Source organism: Moschus berezovskii, chromosome 8, assembly GCF_049115385.1.
Source record: "Moschus berezovskii isolate FMDL1 chromosome 8, NW_MosBer_1.0, whole genome shotgun sequence".
Lineage (NCBI taxonomy): Eukaryota > Metazoa > Chordata > Mammalia > Artiodactyla > Moschidae > Moschus > Moschus berezovskii.
The window spans coordinates 91,854,955-91,873,130 of NC_142467.1; the positions used below are offsets into that span (position 1 = coordinate 91,854,955).

An 18,176-nucleotide genomic window follows, 5' to 3' on the forward strand; every position below is an offset into this window, starting at 1 on the left:
GGGGCCTGAAAGAGGAACTTGCGCCCTCTGTTGCCCGTTACAGGGGCGAGGCCTACGCCGCGGGCGGGGCAGGGGCGTGGCCCTCCCGAGAGGGCGCCGTTGGTTGGTGCGCGGAGGAGGGGCGTGGCGCGGGGGGCGCCGTCGGTTGGTCGGCGGCAGGCGGGGGCGGGCCATGGCCCTGCTGCTGTGCCTGGGCCTGACAGCAGCGCTGGCCCGAGGCTGCTTGCACTGCCATGGTAACTTCTCGGATAAGTTTTCCTTCTACCGCCATCACGTGAACCTCAAGTCCTGGTGGGTGGGCGACATCCCCGTGTCGGGCTCGCTGCTCAGCGACTGGAGCCAGGACACAATGAAGGAGCTACACTTGGCCATCCCCGCGGAGATCAGTGAGTGCGGCGGTCCCGCACGGGCGGAGCACCCGGCCCGGCCAGACCCCGGACCCAGGCGGCTCACACGCCTCCTTCTCCCGCCCTCAGCCCGGGAGAAGCTGAACCAAGTGGCGGACGCCGTGTACCAGAGGATGGATCAACTGTACCAGGGAAAGATGTACTTCCCGGGTGAGGGGCCCACCGCCGCGGGCTGGAAACTGAGGCAGAGCCCAACCGCCCCCAGACAGTTAAAGTCCACCCACCGCCTGAGTCTGACAGCCGGAGGCTAACAGCCTCCTCTCCGCCTCCCCTTATCAGGGTATTTCCCCAACGAGCTGCGAGCTATCTTCCGGGAGCAGGTGCACCTCATCCAGAATGCCATCATCGAAAGTGAGCAAAGGAGAGGGCTGGCAGGGCAGTGGGGAGGATGCTACCCAAGGCCTGAGGACCCAGGGCCATGGGAGTATTTCAGTCTTCTTACAGGCCAGAGTCTGATCAGGGTGTGGCTCAGGCTGGAGTAATGTGAACAGGGAGTCTGGCGTGGTGCAGCCAAGTGTCAGGACTCAGAAAGGCCATAAAGTGTGTTGGGGGGGGCCTGTGTGTGAAGGGCCACTCCCTGCGGGGGTAACAGTTTCATCCAGTAGGCACCAACAGGACACCTTGTTGGATAAATCCCATCTATCCCTGCCACCTCCCCTATGGGTCCCTGGAGGCCTGAGAGCTTTGCTGCCACTCTCCCATCTGGTTTGCTCCATCCCAGGCTGGGGCCAGGGACTCCCTGGTGGCTCAGTGGTAAAGAACCCACCTGCCAATGCAGGGGACACTGGTTTGATCCCTGCGTTGGGAAGAATCCCCTGGAGAAGGAAATGGCAACCCACTCCAGTATTCTTGCTTGGAAAAGCCCTGGAGCCTGGCATGCTACAGTCCATGGGGTCACAAAGAGTCGGACATGACTTCGTGACTGAACGACAACAAACAATGGGACTTCCCTGGTGGTCCAGTGACTAAGACCTAGTGCTTCTAATGCAGGGGGCCCAGGTTAGATTCCTGGTCACGAACTATATCCCACATGCTGCAACGCAGACAGACAACAACAAGGCTGGGGCTCACCTAAGTGGCCAATGGACAGGGGCTGAACCTTGGGCAACCTGGGAGGTGGGGGCTGGGGAGGAACAGGGGAACAGACCAGGCCTGATAAGGCACCATCTATGCCCTTGCCCTAACCACAGGCCGCATCGACTGTCAGCGTCACTGTGGTGAGTGAGCCTTGGTCCTGGCTGTGGGGTGCCGCAGCAGCTGGAGCCCCCAAGGCTGAGGGTGAGAGGAGCCTGCAGCACCTCTGGTGTGTTACAGGCATCTTCCGGTATGAGACTATCTCCTGCACCAACTGCACGGATTCGCACGTCGTCTGCTTCGGCTACAACTGCGAGTAGGGCTAAGGCGGGGGCAGCTGCCTGTGCTGAGGGGCCCCTGCCCACAGGATCCCAGGCTCTCCCTGAAGGGGCCCCTCATCACCTGGGTAAAGGGGAGGGGAGCCCTGCAGCTGGTCCCTGAGTGTCCACACCCGTATTCCCACAGGTCGTCAGCCCAGTGGGAGACAGCAGTGCAGGACCTCCTCCAGTACATGTGAGTGGGGGCAGCTGGGCACAGGGCGAGGGGATCCTGATTGAAGCCACTTGGCCCCTGACTCCGAAACTGCTGTCGTTGTAGAAATAAGTGGCACAAGTAAGTCCCCTCTCCCCAAGGGCAATGTGCGTGTGCCTTCACTGGTAAGTATGTACCCAGGCAGCCACAGGAAGCATCACCTGGTCCTGGTGTTGGGGACCAAGCCTCTACCTCCCGGGGTCTCTGAGCTCAGCTGGCAAAAGGGCGCACATCCTGGTTTGGGGGTCCCCACAGACCCAGGTCCTATCCCTGCCCCAGGTGGGTGGCGGGGCTGTGGTCAGAGCTGGTGAGGGCACCCCTGGTGAACATTGCCCCCATGGAGGGGCCTGAGGGCCACAGGCACGGCCTTACCCCCAAAGCTTGGAGCTAACCAGGGCCCTGTCATGTCTTTCAGAATGGACACCAATACGAGGTAAGGTCCCCCCAGGTCCATCCTCCTGGGAGAGTGGACAGTGTGGACTTATGGGGGCAGACAGGGCGTTGTATGGGACGGGTGCAGCCAGGCAGGATGTCACCTCTGCAATCACATCCATGCTATCACACCATGAATAAACATGAGCTCCCCTCCTCCTCCTCGCCTGGATGCACAGAACCACTCCAGCCTTGCGAGTGACCCAGCGGGGGAAGCTGCAGGGACCCGGGTGGGCTCTGCCTAAGCCAGAGGTCAAAACCCCAGCCCCCCCGGCCCCGCCCTGCTCCCTTCACAGACCCCGTCATGAGAGTGTTGGGTGTGACCCCACTGGTGTCCAAGCCCAGCTCAAGGGTCTGTCTGGAGTCCTGCTACATGCCCCTGCTGGGACGAGGGGCCCAGGCCCCAGCAGAGGCACACACCAGGGAGGACGAGGCAGGGCAGGGGAGGAAGGACTGGGGCGCTCCATCTCCTTGCAGCTTGATATCACCAAGCTTCACGTGTCTGGAGCCCCCACACCTGGCCAACCTGACTCTGGAAAATGCCTCCGAGTGCCTAACGCAGCACTGAGGGCGGCCCGGCCGGCCAGACCCGTCCCGCCGCAGTGCGGGGCCAGAACTCTGCTGGATTGTCTCGGCCAGACCCTGTGGAACAGGCCTACTGCTGCCTGGACACCCCACCCACCTTGGAGCCCGGGGCCAGGCCAGGCCGGGGCCGGGAGGAGGGGATGGGAGATAGATGACTTTGTATATAGCGCAGCGTAGATGCGGGCAGGATCGCAGCCATGTAATGGAATGATTAAATATCCCTGATGTTTCTCACCCAGGAGCTGTCCTTGTCAGGGCTGTGGGCTGGGACCCAAGCGAGGTGTGTGCTGGGTGCAGGGGGTGCTTCCCAGGGACCTGAAATGTCCAGTGGTTAAGAATCCGCCTGCCAATTCAAGGGATAACCATTATATCCCTGGTCAGGGAACTAGATCCCACATGCCGCACGGCAACTAAAGCCCATGTGCTGCAATTACCGAAGCCTGCACGCCCTAGGATGCGTGTGCCGCAACCAGAGAGTAGCCTGTGCATAGCAACAAAGAACCAGCACAGAAAAAAAAAGGACCTGGTGGGCCGCACGCAAGCAGCCTTCAGGGCGATTGGCTCTTTGACTCGAAGGGAGCCTGTTTGGTAAAAACCAGGGCCAGCTTCGGTGCGTCCTGGGGCTCCTGTCACATCAGCTGCACCATGGCACCTGCTGTCACCACCATGGCCTGGCTTCTTTCTCAGATGCCCCACATGGGCTGTGAAAGGACAGGCCCAAACTGGCTCGATCCAGGGCTCAGCTTCGGTCCAGCAGATGGGAGGGGATGGAAGCAATGCAGAAGGATGGAAGCACACCATGGCAAGTCTGGCAGTTCTTGGGGTCCTGGGCTGGGCCCTTCCTGGCCTGGGTGGCTGTCAACCTTCCTACTCATGTAAGGGGCCTCTGCTCGGTGCCTTCCAGCCGAGGTTTCACTGATGGACTGCTGGCCTCCACTTGCCCAGGAGCACTGAGGTCAGGGGACTGGTGAGTGAAGACTGGGGGACTCTCAGATGCCCAGGACCTGAGCCAGGCCCACACACTGTAGCAGGATGGGCCAATGACCCAGGGGCCGCCCGAGGGGCCTTTGTGCAGGGCTCTGCAACTGCCCGTTTTGGGTTTTACATAGAGGTGATCTGGTCTGTCTGCTGACACAACCCTCCATCCATGTGGCGTCAGTATGGCTGTCACGAACACAGGGAACTGGAACAACAGCAGAGCCTCCCTTCCAGCATCTGTTCCTGCCGATCCCTGGGGCTCTGGGCCCCGCATACTGTATCTGGACCCCTGACCCTGCCCTCTTCTCATTGAGTGCTGCCGAGATTAGAAATGAGGGGTTCGAGTGTGCTTTCATTGGACTTAAACTTCAGTGATATTTCCACTCATCCGGCACAACCTTTACCAGAGGGGTTTCCTGGAAAGGGACAGCAGTTGCTGGGCCCCATGGAGTCCTGTGAGGGGATGGGTATCAGGTGTCTCCTTGCTGTTACTGCTGGGGCCCAGGAGCCCAGAGGACCACACCCCTCCAGAGGGGACAAGAGGTACAGGCAGAGAAGGGCAGGGGAGCCCTAGCTTCACAATGCAACCCGCATAAGGGTGCCCTGTGGCCCCCCTCTGACCCCAAAGGCTGCAGGACTGTCCAGAGGTCTAGGTGTATGTTGACACTCCACACTGGGGGAGAATCCCCTACTCGAGGCATACGTTGCCAAAGGCAAGAGACCCAATGGATAAACGCCTGTTTCGCAAGTTTATTGGATCATCTTGACACAAAATCATTACAGCAGCATGATATGTCTCTCCTTTACACGGGAATGTCGATAGCAAATAAATTCTTATATAACACATCATACAATTTAGAGATTCTAGAATCACCGCACAGGATTCTGTAATAGGTTACTCTACATGCTAAAGTGACAGTTTTCATCAAAAGAAGTTAAAATGTCATTGAGGACCATCATCTTTGAGGAAAGTTCAGTCTCACGGGGGTGGGCTGGGGTCCCCCCCGCCCCGAGGTGCATCTCCGGGGCCCAGCCACCCCCGGACCCATGTGCTTCCCAGCAAGGAAACAGGGCCAGGCCCGGGCCCTTCCACAGGTGCAGACAGACCTGCAGAGCGTCCGGGGATGACAGAAGAGCCAGAGTTGTAGCTCTCCACCACTCAGCGGCGCACCCAGCTGGGCACGGAGTCAAGGCCCTGGATCCCCGCTGGGCACTCCCCTCAGCAGAGTCACAGGACATGGTGGTGGAACAGACAGGATGTGACGGACGGCAGCCTGCAGGACTCTGCCCCATCGTGTGTCCTGGGGAGGACGTGCCCCTCAGCGTGGGGTGAAGAGGAATATCTCCCCCGAGCAGCTGGCCTGGCCTCCACCCCCAGGGCCTACAGGCAGGAATCTGGGAACTCGTGGGATTTGGATGACTCGACAGAAGCAGGATGCACCACTCTGTCCAGTCCCCAGCCAGCCCCTGCCAGGTCCTGGCCTCGACAGTGGTCACGCTCGCCCTCGGGCAGCCTCTGTGGCCACAGGCACAGTCCGCTCCAGCCAGAGGAGCCCTGGCTGGCTTGGGGACTGGAAAGGGCTGCTTGCCAGAGAGTAGAGAGAAACAAAGTAAAAAAGATGACAAGGTAAATCAACGCAACGTAAACTGCGAGGTCTACACGGTGGACGACGGTGGACTTGGTCAACTCCTGGCTGGACCCATCGTGTGCAGCACGCAGCCGCCCTCCTGTGGGAGGCAGCACTCAGCATGTGGCCAGTGTCTCCTTCATTTCCTCCAGCAGGTTGCTCAGCAGCGTGGGGTCGCTGCACTTCCCATCCACCGACACAGACTTTTCGCCCTATGAGGGAAATGACAGCCGGCACTCAAGAGACGCCACCCTATGGACATCCTCTTCTACTTCGGGGTGCTTTGATAACCCTCTATTCTGGGGTGCTTTGATAACCAAGAAGAGGGGCTCCAGGAAGGACGGAGCAGACACACCACACCCTATATCTCCCACGCCCCATGGGAGGAGCTGCTGGCTTGAACAGAGGCCAGAACTGCAGGGGCTCAGGACTGATGCTCTGGCAAAGGCAGGGATCCCAGCCCCGCAGAGGACACACAGCCCCGGCCTGGCCCAGCCCCTCGGGGGCACAGGGAACAGCTGAGTGCAGCACCAGATGTCCTGCAGATGGAACCTGAGTGCCAACCTTCTCCACAGGTGTGAAGAATGCCCATGGTCTCCAATTCAAAACTTCCAAAATCACTTGGCACTCCAAGACCATGGAAATCTTAGAATCATGTGGAAAAGACAACCCACAAATACCCACGGAGGAGGTGGATGTCAGAATCACCTGACAGGCTTTAAAGTAGTGACTCCAAGAACCTCCCATCAGCAATCACATACATTCCTGAAGCAAGCAGGAGAAAACAACATCTCAGCAAAGAAAAGGAGGAAATAAAGATCAACCCAGGGAACTTCCAGACCGGAAGTTCTAGAAGTTCTTCTTACGTGACACAAGAATCTATGACCCTGACAAGAGATTAATGGAAATGATCCAATCTGAACAGACAGTAGAAAGGAGGTGGAGGTGGGTGAAGTAACAAAGATTCACATCACAGGGACCCGAGACAGAGAAGATAAAGAAAGCAGTGCTGAAAAGGTACTTAAAATCATAGCTGAGAACTTCTGAGTTGTGCAAAAGACAGAAACACACAGATCAGCACATTCAACAGACTCCACACCATTAACAGGAGCTGGGTCCCTTTCCAGGGAACCCCTCTGGTTAAGGTTGTGCAAGATGAGTAGAAATATCACTGAAGTTTAAATCCAGTGAAAGCACACTAGAACCCCTCATTTCTAATCTCGGCAGCACGCAATGAGAAGAGGGCAGGGTCGGGGTCCAGACACAGTGTGTGGGGGCCCAGAGACCCAGGGATTGGCAGGAGCAGATGCTAGAAGGGAGGCCCTGCCGCTGTTTCAATTCCCTATGTTCCCGACAGCTTTACTGACGCCACATGGATTGAGGGTTGTGTCAATCAGACAGCCCAGATCACATGTCACAAACTGCTAAAACCAAGAACGAAGGAAAACCTGAAACAGCCAGGGGGAAACAATGCATTCCTTAGTAAAGCGGAAACATTCCTTGTCAGAAACTCAGACTCCAAAAGGAAATGGCCTAGTTTTGAAGCACTGTGTGAGAAAAAAACAGCAAAGCAAAAATTCTATACCCAGCAAAAACAGCCTTGACAAACAGTAAAACAAAGAATGATCAGATGAAGGAAACTGAGAGAACTCACACACCCAACAGACCTGACCTAAAGTTCTTTAGACAGAAATGAGGCAGAAGAAAGGGTGGAATGTGAGCAGTGAAAGCGACAGAAATGGCAGGCACGCAGGTGAGCAGTCGAGGCTGTCTTGTCTCCTGAGGTCTCTGAAATCTGTAAAGTTATAACGCACTGAAGGACAGTGTCTGCACAGACAACACCTGAGACCATCTCCTGTATGGGGGGAGGGTCATGGGCTAAGCAAGTGTGAAGTTTTCATGTTCCGCCTGAGCTCCAAGTAGACTGTGAACACCAAGGGTGGGGATGTAGTCCCCAGAGCTCCAGACACACAGAGACTCTGTTAACATACAAACGTGGGACACCGGTTAACGCTCACATACACCACAGAAGGCGAGAGCAGGATGAAAGAAAAAACACAGGGAACAAACTAACTGCAAAACAAACCCAATAACATCAGTAATACTTTAAGCACAATGCTCTGAACAATACAACTGAAAAGACTGACAGAATGAATAATGACACTGTATCCCTAAGAAATCCTTTCCAATACAAGGATAAAGGCAGGTTTACCACAAAGGATTTGCCACATAAGCACAGACCAAATGACAGCAAGAGGGCTTCGCTGGTAGCTCAGTAGTAAAGAATCTGCCTGCCAATGCAGGGGACATGGGTTCCATCCCTGGTCTGGAAAGATCCCACATGCCGTGGGGCAATCAAGCCCATGTGCCACAACCAGAGAATGTCCCCTGCAGCAACAAGGACCCAGCAGTGCTGGAAGCAAGTAAACAAATGTGAAGTGCAAGTCCCTCAGTCGTGTCTGACTCTGTGACCCCATGGACTATACAGTCTATGGAATTCTCCAAGCCAGAATATTCGAGTGGGTAGACTTTCCCTGTCTACCCTTTTCCAGGGGATCTTCCCAACCCAGGGATCAAACCGAGGTTTCCCACAATGCAGGCGGATTCTTTACCAGCTGAGCCACAAGGGAAGCCCAAGAATACTAGAGTAGGTAAGCCTATCCCTTCCTCCAGGAGATCTTCCCGACCCAGGAATCCAACTGGGGTCTCCTATGCATTGCAGGCAGATTCTTTCCAACTGACCTATCAGGGAAGCCCAAGTAATTAAATAAACGTTATTAAAACACACACACACACAGAATGGCTGTACTGACACCAGACAAAGTGGCCTTCAGAGCAAAGACACAGCACGGGACAGAGACGAACACACCAACTGGTGAGGGAATCCACTCGCCCAGACCCATGATTCTTATGGTCCACAGTCAGTAGACCAGCTGACCGCCAGTGGCTTTATGTTCCCTGCTCACTCATGGAGGACCGGCAGAGAGAAAATCTGCAAGGATCCAGAAGAATCAAAAACACAGTCAACCAGCAGGGTCTGGGTAACACACTTATCACAGGAACACCTACAGAACATCTGTCCAGAGGAACCACACCCAGGGCAGAGCTCCAGTCTCAGCACCTTTCGGAGGCCTGAGAGGTCATACCAGAAACCAGGGGCCAGGAAGCAACAGGGAACTCTCCCAATGCTTAGAAGTAAGTCCACAGGTGAGTGAGGAGATAGTGATAGAAATTAGAAAGTATTTGGAACTGTATGAAAATGAATCATAAAAACCTGTGGGGTTCAGCTAAAGAAGTATGTAGAAGAAAGTTCCCTAACGTTAAAGACTTTATTAGAAGAGACAGGCCTGTTGGAAAGGTATTAAGTTTTCACCTTATATATTCGCAAAAGAGCAAAATAAACCCAAAGCAGGCAGAAATAAGGAGATACGCAGCAATATTCAGTAAAATTTATTAATTTTTTTTCTTTTTTACAGCTACATCTCATTGCTTGTGGGGACTTCCCAAGTGGCTCAGTGGTCAAGAACCCACCTGCCAAAGCAGGAGATACAGGAGACCTGAGTTCAATTCCTGGGTCAGGAAGATCCCCTTAAGAAGGAAATGGCAACTCACTCCAGCATTCTTGCCTGGAGAATCCCATGGACAGAGGAGCCTCATGGGCTGCAGTCCAAGGGGTCGCAAAGAGCAGAACACAACTGATCACACATGTATTGCATTGCCATTGCTTGTGGGATCTCAGCTCCCCAACCAGGAATCAAACCCAGGTCCCTGGCAGTGGAAGCACAGAGTTCTAACCACTGGACCTCCAAGGAATTCTCCAACCCTTCAAAAAAATTGGTTACTAAGTTGATCTTTCAAAATGGATAAATAAAGCCTTCTAGCCAAGGTAACCACGAAAAAAGAGAGGAGACAATTACCAATATCAGGAATGAAAGCTTATCACCACTGATCCCTCAGACACTAAAAGAACCAGATGACTTGATCCACCATCACCTTCATAACCCAGATGAAACCAACCACTTCTTTGAAGACTACAAACTATTGAAACTCACACAGTAAGAAACAGACAAAGCAAGGAGCCCTAAGAAAATCAAAGAAAGAAACTGAGGATTTCCCTGGTGGTCCAGTGGGTAAGAATCCACCTGCCAATGCAGAGAACACAGATTCCATCCCTGGTCTGGGAAGATCCCACATGCTGAGGGGCAACTAAGCCTGTTTGCCTAGAGTCCGTGCTCCTCAACAAGAGACGCCATGCAATGAGAAGTCCTTGCACCAAAACTAGAGAGTAGCCCCTGCTCACTGCAACTACAGAAAGTCTGCAGCAACAAAGACCTGGAGCAACCAAAAATAAATTTTTAAAAAAGAAAAAAGCAGTTATGAAAAAAATAGAAACTGAACTTGTAGGTAAGAACTTTTCAGAAAAGAACGCCCCAGACCCAGATGCTTTCCTTGAATTCTACAATAATATGCCAGAAAAAACACACTGACTAAACATGACCTCTTCCAGGAGATGCGCGAGGAGGGAGCAGGCCAGGCGGGGGAAAGGCCGACACTGCTCAGGAGCACAGGGTCAAAGCCTTCAGCAAAATCATCTCAGACTGAGCTCAGAGCAGAGCAGTTGCGCTGGAGGACAGTGGTGAGGCTGGGCAGGCCCGCCAAACCCTGAGGGCTCACCTTCTTCACCAGGAGGCAGACGTGGTGGCCCTGGATGGAGCGGCTGTACATGGATGCGCAGGAGTCCACTCGCTCCACAACTGCAATAGAGGGTGGTGTGAGGCCGGGCCAGCCCCAGGCAGTGGGGGAGCCCCATGTGCGGGAAGAAGGCCCAGCAGTCTATCAGCTATGTCCAGTCTTACCAGAAAAACGGTGATGAAAACAGATCTTTGCCAGAAGGTTATGGAAGGACATACTGGTGCCATCCACCTTGATCGAGCTCATGCTCAGGTCCCCAGACTCCAGCAACTTGGCAAAGGCATCGCTATGGGAAGGACAGAGAGAAGGTGACAACAGGGGCCCCGCTCAGGGGTGGGCGCCTCCTCTGAGGGCCTGTGGCTCAGGGTCTCCACTGGTCCTATAAGAAGCTAACATCTGAACAGTGTCCCCAAAGCCCTTAAGTTTCAGCCCTGACCCTCAGGCTGTGAGAATGTGACTGGCTCTGGTGACAGGACCCCAATGCAATGTAATAGGGGACCTGGTGTGAACAGGTCAGGACACAGACGTGCGAGGACGAGCATGTGTGCCCACGTGCGAGAAGGGCAGCCGTCTGTATGCCACTGAGCAAAGCCTCATGAGGACCCAGCCCTACCCATACTCTGGATCTGGAGTCCAGTGTGTAGTCCAGGGAGGGATGCCAGGCCTATTGTTTGGGCTGCTGGGGATGTGCTAAGCGTGAGGCGCCTGAGTTGGTCAGCTGACACTCCACACACATCCTCTCCTCGGGTCAGAGAATGTCGTGGCGATGGCCGTCTGGAGCCCCCGTGGTAGGAAAGCAGGGAGCTGGGCGCAGGAGGGAGGGCAGCGCACCTGTAACATGGTGTGGTGACCAGGTACGAGGTGCAGGTGAAGTGCAGCTTGAAGTCAAGCTTCTCGTGGGTGGAGCCTTCGTCGTTCTATGGGGCAGAGGGGGCGCAGGGTGAGGGGGCGCAGGGTGAGGGCTGCAGGGCAGGGCCTTCGAGCTCGGGTGCATGACTGACCCTCGGGGCACCCACCCCCGTACCTTGGCGATGAAAGACAAGGTCCCCTTGAGCTTCTGGGCCATGACGATGCTCTGAATGGTGAACACAAACTGGGCCTCGTTGGAAATACCTGGTGCGGGCAAGACATGGGCCTGAGGAGTGCTGCAGGATGCCGTCACCTGGGCAGGTGGCAGGGACTTATGGCTGCTCAGGGTCTGTCCCCAGCACTGCTGTCCCAGGCTGGTGAGTCAGGCTCACTCACCAGGGGGCAGCTGGAAAGGCACAGGGACACCGTCGTGGACTGAGGAGCCCTCAGGCCGGGCCAGCCGGGCATTGAGTGAGTCCAGCACATTGAGCTCCATGCTCTTGAGAAAGCTGTCACTCTGGTTCTCCAGGACCACGGAGACTGTGACCTGGCTGTCCTTCTGTAGGCTGCCCTGCACGTCGTACGTCTGCAGAGCAGGACCCAAGGTCAGTGGTGCAGGGGAGCCACTGGGAACCCCGTGCCTAGAGTGTGGGCACCCCCTCACGTCCAGAGAAAGGAGCCCTGAGCCTCAAGCACTCTCGGCCCCACCTCCTGAAAGCCAAGCTTCGCTTACCATCTTGATGTAAGAATTTTCAGCCAGAAGGGTGTAGCTGGACATGGGCTGTGGACAAAATAGAAAAATGTCAGCTCCGGGCAGTGAGGCCCTGGGAGTGACGATGAGGGCTGCTGGGGGGCCCCCTCAGGAAACGTCAGGAGCATGAGAACGGGGGACAAGGAGACCCCACATTCCAGACTACACAAGTCTAACTCCAGAGGCTCCCTACAATGGCTGGGTTGGGAGGACCCTCACCGGCAGAGGCTCCTCATCGAGTGTGCCGTTCTCCACGGGCTCAGCAGCCTGCTCATCCGTTGGCGGCACCTTCTTCTTGGACTTCCTCTTGTCTTTGGGCCGCTCCTCCTTGTCTTTCTTGTGTTTCTTCTTCTTGTGCTTGGAGGGTTTCTGGAGCGGAAACAGGCCTGAGTCAGCCCCGCGCTCCTCTGACGAGCCACAGCCCAACAGCGCCACGGGATTAGGACGCAGGGAGCTTGGCGACAGGAGACTGCTGTTAGGAGCCCGGCAGTGTGGGAGCGCTGCCCCAGCCCAGCCCCCGCACAGGCGCCCCACCTTCTCCAGGTCCTGCTCCCTGTCCTCATCGGCGTCCGGTTCCTCTCCCTGGGGCTCCTCCTGCCCTTCCTTCAGGACAGTGACTGTGGTGCTCACCTCCAGCTCTTCCTATTGGGGGGGCCAGGGCGGGGTTGGTATGGGGGGCTTCAAAGGCAGCCGGGGCCCAGGATGGGGAGTCCTGCGCCCCCTAACCTGCCTTGCCCTGGAACACCCTGCACTGATGAGCCTCCCTCCTGATGATGTGTGGCTCCCCCAGCAAGTGCTGGTGGCCACAGACAGGAGAGGAGGCCTGGCATGAGGCCGGCTGGCACTGATCCAGAAGACCCCAGAGCCACCAGGCCCCAAACACAGACACGAAGAAGCTGCCCAAGGCTGCTGCCTAGCTCTGGGGGCCTGGGCTCTGAGACAAGGGCCTGCTACGAAACCATCGCCTGCACAAGACCCTGAGCATGGGACTGATCTGGCCCACACCTGGCCAGTCTGCCTGAGGATTACCCCATATCCCTCTGCCCCCAGTGAGGGGGGGCCCCCTAATGCCTCTGAGACGTAGCTCTCCAAGGCTGAAAAGCACGGGTGTCCAGGTGAGGAGCACTCGCGGTCAGCACAGGTCACAGCCAGGCTCTTACCGGGGCTGGTGTGGCAGCAGGCGGCGTAGTAGACAGCCAGAAGTCCAGGTCCTCACCCTGAAACCACAGGAATAGAGAGGCCTTTAGCTGGAGCAGCTGGATGGGCCCGAGAAGGCACGGCTGCCCTGAGAGGCTCAGGACACCATGCCCCCCAGGACCCGAGTGCGCTGGGAGCCAGCGGAGTGTCCAGCTCTCTTGCCGTGGGTCCAGGCGCCTACCGGGACCACGCGTCCAGGCACAGTTGTGTTGCTCTGGAGCGCAGTAACACAACCTGTGTGCGGCGGCTCTGCCAAACCCTCCCTCCACGTGCAGGACACGCACACCAGGGGGGAGGGGAGGCTGGCAGCCCAGGACACCCCGCCCCACCCCGTCTGACACGACAAGTGAGCCTGGCCTGTCACCTTCTCCACCTCCTTCTTTTTCTTCTCCCGCTCCTTCTCTTTGTGCTTCTTCTCCTTCTTCTTGGGTTTCTTGTTCTTCTTCTCCACCAGGGGGACATCCTCTTTCTCAGGGGACTTGGAGGTTTCAGCGTTTCTGTGTTTCTGGACGGGCAGCTTCTCGCTATCAGCTAGGGGCCTGGGGGTGGTCACAGGATAAGTGGCCTGGGATGAGGCCCGGAGCTGCCAGGGCCCTTACCCCAGGCCATGCCAGGCAATCAAAGAGAGGACAGAGAGAGGGACCAGGACGTGGGGAACCCAGGCCACATCCAGCCCCATGGGCAGCTGCCCTGGCCTCACTCCCAGCACTTACTTATCCAGGTCGATGTCCAGGGCCCTGTAAGGGTCATTGGGATCTTTGTCGTCCTCGTCACTGGGCAGGGCGTTCTGAGGGACGACAGGAATGCTGTGTCTGGATCAACCCACCCACCCCACAACCCTACCGGGCCCCCACCTCCCTTCTCAGAGACAAACCAGCAGGTCCACACCCAGAGCATCTGATCTGGGGCTTGGCGCTCAGCGTGGGCGGGGGATCAGGACAGTTAATGGAACACAAGTGCAGGAGGTGCTCACAGCTCACAGGGCAGAGCTGACTGGGGCCCCGGAGGCGAGGCAGGGTGGGCAGCTGACCTCAGGCATCTCCTCGGTGACGATGTCCACACGCTGGGCGGGTGCGATGTCCTCGTCGCTCTCCGTGTGCAGCGAGCTGTGACGCCGTGAGCCCCGGCGCTCCCGCTCCCGCTTCTTCTTCTTCCGCTTATCCTTCTCCAGCCGTTGCCGATGCCGCCTCTCCTCCTCCAGCTTTACATACTGGTCCGATAGGGGCATCCCTGCTGGGATGTGGCTGCTCAGCCCACAGCCTGAGAGCCATGCCCTGCCCCCACCCAGGGGGCACTGCCCTGACCACTGGGACGCACACCGGGGGCCCAGGGCGGCGTGGGGCTGGACCGAGGGACTGTGTACACGCCCCCTGCTGGCAGGGGGATGGGGGGAGGATGCTGGCTGGACAGAGCCAGAGCTGGGGCAGGTCTGAAGCTGGTCTGCAACACCCTCACCCCATGCAGACACTTGCCTGGCACCTTCAAGGGCACCGAGAGGTCGATCTGCACCACGGGGATGTGCTCCACGCCTGGCGCGTCCTGATACCGCTGTGGGGAGACAGCAAGGCCAGTCACCACGCAGGGCAGAGGGCCCAGCATGACACTGAAGCTGCAGAGCAGGGCTCATGGAGAGGGGTGGGGCTGTCAGTGCGGGGAGTATAGGACGGGAGCAAGACTTGTCCATTTTTTCATTTGAATCTTTTTTCAAGTTGAAAGTCACACTTTAGAAGCACAGAGACAGAGGGCTTCCTGTCTCTGGAAAGCGGGCATCAGCAAGCCTGACATATGTGGAGCCATGTCTCCCTGGGGAAGCCCAAGGCGGCCGACGGGTCTACTGGCTGGAGGGGCACAGATGGTGGCAGTGGTGCCTGCAAAGACCCTCATGCTCACTCACTTCCTGCTAAGGAAGAGGAGCCTGACCTTGACCACACAGAACTTGCTCCCTGCTTGTCGCTACTGGGGGCCCCTTGTGGTCCTGCCCCTGGACCTGCTGACAGCCTCACACGGCCCACGGATGGAGAGCAGATGGGGCCCTGGCCCATTCCTCCAGGACGCAGAGCCCAGCCTCACCTTCTGGGGGGATGGGGAACTCTTGATGTAGAACGGGTTGTTGGCCTGCTCTTGCCTGCGGGCCTCGCGGCGCTGAGGGACAGAATTCAGTGAGCATATCAGTGGGTGTGCGGAGTGCTCGCCCTGCACCCTCCCCCACCACCCGCACGAGCCAGACCTAGGGGACAGGACCCCTCGCCACTTTCACTGCTGGCCTTGGGCCAACAGAGAGGGAAGCCAGCGTGGGGCGGGGTGGCCAGTGGGACCACCCGGGAGCTGCATGGCTGGGGCAGGGAGATGGCCCCTGCAGGGGAGGAGCAGAGCAGGGACCGAGGCACACCCCACACCCAAGTCCGCACGTCGTCCCCAGGCCCCACCCAGAAGGGCAACGGTCAGGACCCACGGCTCTCGCTGGGGAGCTCTGGCCCAAAAGAACAAGTCCACCCAAGGTCTGCCCAGAGGGACATGGGCCACATGCCAGAGCAACTGCCCTGCCTCACCCGGGCCAGCTCCTGCTCGTCTGCCTCGGGCACCCGTGGCTTGGTGTGTCGCTGCTCCTCGTCCTGGAACATGGCCTTGGGCTTCTCATCCTCAGACTCGCTGTCCGAGAGTGGCTCGTTAATCCAGGCATCCAGGTCCAGCCTGTGGGATACAGGGATCACATGGTGGCTCTGACTTGCAGGCCCAGACCTAGACACTGCTGTCCCCTTGGAGACCAGGACATGAAGGCCAGGCAGCGGCCGTGGGCACAGAGGACAGACCAAGGATGGTGGAGCTTGGCTGCCCCCAAGGTTGACAGGCAAGGACTGCCCACTTACCTTCTCAGGGACAGCAGGGCCCCAGAGAACCAGCCAAGAGCCCTGCACAGTCTGTGTGAGGAGGAGTGGGTTTCCTGACCTCAGGGAACATCCTTCCGTTCCCCCCATCACTCCTGGCTGGAAAGAAGCCTGGGGGGGGCCCTCATGCCACCTGGCTCCAGATCCTCTAATGGCCGCACACTTACCCTTCAGGGACTGGAACCTTCTTCTGTGCCTTGGGAGCCACCGGGTTCAGCTCCCCGGCAAAGAGGGCGCTCACTTCCTCTGCCACTGGCACGTCCTTGGCCTGAAGCTTCTGCACGTGCTTGACTAGCTGCAAGATGCAGGATGCCTGCGGGGGCCCCAGAGGAGTCAGGAGGGGGCCCCGGAGAACTCGAAAGAAGGCCACTCAGGCCTTACAGGGCACAGCACACACAGACACCTAGCTGCTTCTGACTGGAGCCTGGCTGACAATGTCTGGAAGGCTCTATGAGGAGCCACTTGGCCATGGGGTCTAGCCAAAAAACAGACCAGTTGCCACCTCCTTCAGAAAGAGTCAGTGACAGAAACCGGGTTCTGAGCAAGATGAAGGGTGACAGAATTGAAGGAGTGCCACCCCATTAGGCAATCACTCCAAGAACATGGCCCCCGACCTCTGAGAGGCACCAGGGTGCCTTCTCTCGGCTCCAGGGATGGGACCACAGCCAACCTGGGCTCGCGGCCCTTAGTCGACAGACAAGCTCATGTCCAACACCTGACCATGACCGCAGAGACCACCAGGCCTGCATCACCACAGGGCTCATGAAACAGGCTGCCGGGCCGCCAGTGCCTAGATGCCACCCCTAACTCTCATGAATCAGCTCTCCTCCACTCTCCCAGTTGGCACCCACCAGGATCTGCAGTCACCTTTGATGCATCCCCCTCAGGCTGAAAACGTACCTTCCACGGTCTCCTGTTCCCTCACCGTCTCCCACCCTCACCGCCCCTTACCAGGCTCCTCCTATAGGACCATGTGGGGTCTCCCCAGCACAGAGGCTCCAAACTGGCCAGCCCCACCCCTCGCCAAGAGTAGGGGAACCACAAAAGGGCCTTCCCATGAACTGCCCTCAGGTGGACAAGCCGCTGCACTCACCCGCTCCTGGACCTCCAGGTCCGCACTCTGCACGAACTGTGGCAGCCGCTCCACCAGGAGCTGGGTGACCTCCTGGGCTGCGGACGCATCTGCTGCCTGCTCCTTTTGCTGCAAGATGGCCGCATACAGCTTGACCACGTTCTGCACGTACACAGCTTGGATGTGTCCTGGCAGCGTGGTGACCTTGGGCCGCAGCATGGCCTCCAGTGTCTGCTGGGGCTCCTGCAGGTGTCTGAGGGATGGGAGGGTTGGTGAGTGGCCACCCCAAAAACTCCATGTCCCAGGCTCCTGCCACCCACTGTGATCCCCCACCTGACGCTGGGGCTCAGGGAAGGGACCTGGAGGAAGAGACCATGGCCATCCTCCACTCACTCGGAGAATTCCCCGCAAATCCAGGCAGCCGCGTAGAGCACCTCGCAGATGCCGCTGCGCTGAGGGCTGCTGGCCACCAGGTGGGCACTGTCAAGCAGCGCGGACATCTGTGCCACGGCGAACCTGCGGATGGCCTTCACGCGGATGGCCACATCTAGCATCTGTGCAGCGATGAGGTGGCCATGGCGTGTGCCCTCCAGCCTTGTCAGTTCCACCAGGATGCTGATGTACCTGCGGGACAGGGTCTGTTAAGGGCCCTGCCAGCCCCAATGCCACCCCGCTCCCTCCCTCTGGCCCCACCAGCCCACAGGCCGCACCACTCAAAGTTGGTGATGTGCTGGTAGTTGGACTGGCTGCAAATATCGATGATCTTGGTGAGCAGCTCATCACGATAGGTTGTGCCCTCGGCCTTGTCCACATGGGTCATCAGCTTCTTGACGATCTCCATCAGGTTCTTCTTGGATACCTGGGGGCAGCAATGGTGAGGGAGGGCCCAGGCCGGCAGGGGGCAGTGTGGGCGGCAGGGTGGGCACGCACCATTCCGTACAGGAGGTCGAGGGCCCGCAGGCGGATGGACTCATCCTTGTCGTCCAGGCACTGCAGCACGAGGTCCTTGTGTGCCTGCACAGACTTGGGGTGCGTCCTCAGGATCTTGGACATGGCCAGGAGTCCCAGGTACTTCACTGCGGAGACAGTGGACAG

The 18,176-nt window shown here is 57.8% G+C and overlaps 2 protein-coding genes across 5 annotated transcripts in view; one reads left to right on the plus strand and one right to left on the minus strand.

Annotated features, from left to right (window-relative positions):
* Window positions 1-157: 157 nt before the first annotated feature.
* IZUMO4 (IZUMO family member 4) lies at window positions 158-4,080 on the plus strand. 4 transcript variants are annotated; one of them, XM_088838843.1, is made up of 10 exons: window positions 158-386; window positions 477-557; window positions 687-758; window positions 1,598-1,624; window positions 1,722-1,797; window positions 1,947-1,994; window positions 2,079-2,093; window positions 2,428-2,445; window positions 2,624-2,638; window positions 2,922-4,080. In XM_088838843.1, the coding sequence occupies exons 1-10, from the start codon at window positions 173-175 to the stop codon at window positions 3,010-3,012; spliced, it is 657 nt and encodes a 218-aa protein (XP_088694969.1). In that variant the 5' UTR covers window positions 158-172; the 3' UTR covers window positions 3,013-4,080. The 4 variants fall into 4 exon arrangements, with proteins under 4 accessions (XP_088694969.1, XP_055284871.1, XP_088694970.1 ...); XM_055428896.2 differs by lacking the exon at window positions 2,624-2,638; XM_088838844.1 differs by lacking the exons at window positions 2,428-2,445; window positions 2,624-2,638 and having other exon boundaries at window positions 2,892-4,080.
* A 662-nt stretch (window positions 4,081-4,742) lies between these two features.
* The window catches only part of AP3D1 (adaptor related protein complex 3 subunit delta 1), a 33,392-nt gene continuing 19,958 nt past the window's right edge, over window positions 4,743-18,176 (minus strand). The window contains exons 12-32 of the mRNA XM_055428892.2: window positions 18,012-18,157; window positions 17,792-17,940; window positions 17,475-17,705; window positions 17,103-17,334; window positions 16,177-16,322; window positions 15,674-15,815; window positions 15,195-15,266; window positions 14,597-14,672; window positions 14,155-14,354; window positions 13,838-13,911; window positions 13,489-13,663; window positions 13,088-13,144; window positions 12,462-12,569; window positions 12,147-12,296; window positions 11,910-11,957; window positions 11,573-11,762; window positions 11,352-11,440; window positions 11,159-11,244; window positions 10,492-10,613; window positions 10,310-10,389; window positions 4,743-5,847 (exon numbers count right to left, since the gene is read on the minus strand). Coding sequence (XP_055284867.1) covers window positions 5,752-5,847; window positions 10,310-10,389; window positions 10,492-10,613; window positions 11,159-11,244; window positions 11,352-11,440; window positions 11,573-11,762; window positions 11,910-11,957; window positions 12,147-12,296; window positions 12,462-12,569; window positions 13,088-13,144; window positions 13,489-13,663; window positions 13,838-13,911; window positions 14,155-14,354; window positions 14,597-14,672; window positions 15,195-15,266; window positions 15,674-15,815; window positions 16,177-16,322; window positions 17,103-17,334; window positions 17,475-17,705; window positions 17,792-17,940; window positions 18,012-18,157 — 2,669 coding nt within the window. The 3' untranslated portion in view covers window positions 4,743-5,751. The remainder of the gene's footprint in view (window positions 5,848-10,309; window positions 10,390-10,491; window positions 10,614-11,158; window positions 11,245-11,351; window positions 11,441-11,572; window positions 11,763-11,909; window positions 11,958-12,146; window positions 12,297-12,461; window positions 12,570-13,087; window positions 13,145-13,488; window positions 13,664-13,837; window positions 13,912-14,154; window positions 14,355-14,596; window positions 14,673-15,194; window positions 15,267-15,673; window positions 15,816-16,176; window positions 16,323-17,102; window positions 17,335-17,474; window positions 17,706-17,791; window positions 17,941-18,011; window positions 18,158-18,176) is intronic.

Coding starts and splice junctions, on each gene's coding strand:
- IZUMO4 (XM_088838843.1), top strand. CDS start 173: ATGGCCCTGCTGCTGTGCCTGGGCCTGACAGCAGCGCTGGCCCGAGGC. Junction 1,625..1,721: donor CGACTGTCAGCGTCACTGTG/GTGAGTGAGCCT, acceptor GGTGTGTTACAG/GCATCTTCCGGTATGAGACT. Junction 1,798..1,946: donor TGCTTCGGCTACAACTGCGA/GTAGGGCTAAGG, acceptor GTATTCCCACAG/GTCGTCAGCCCAGTGGGAGA.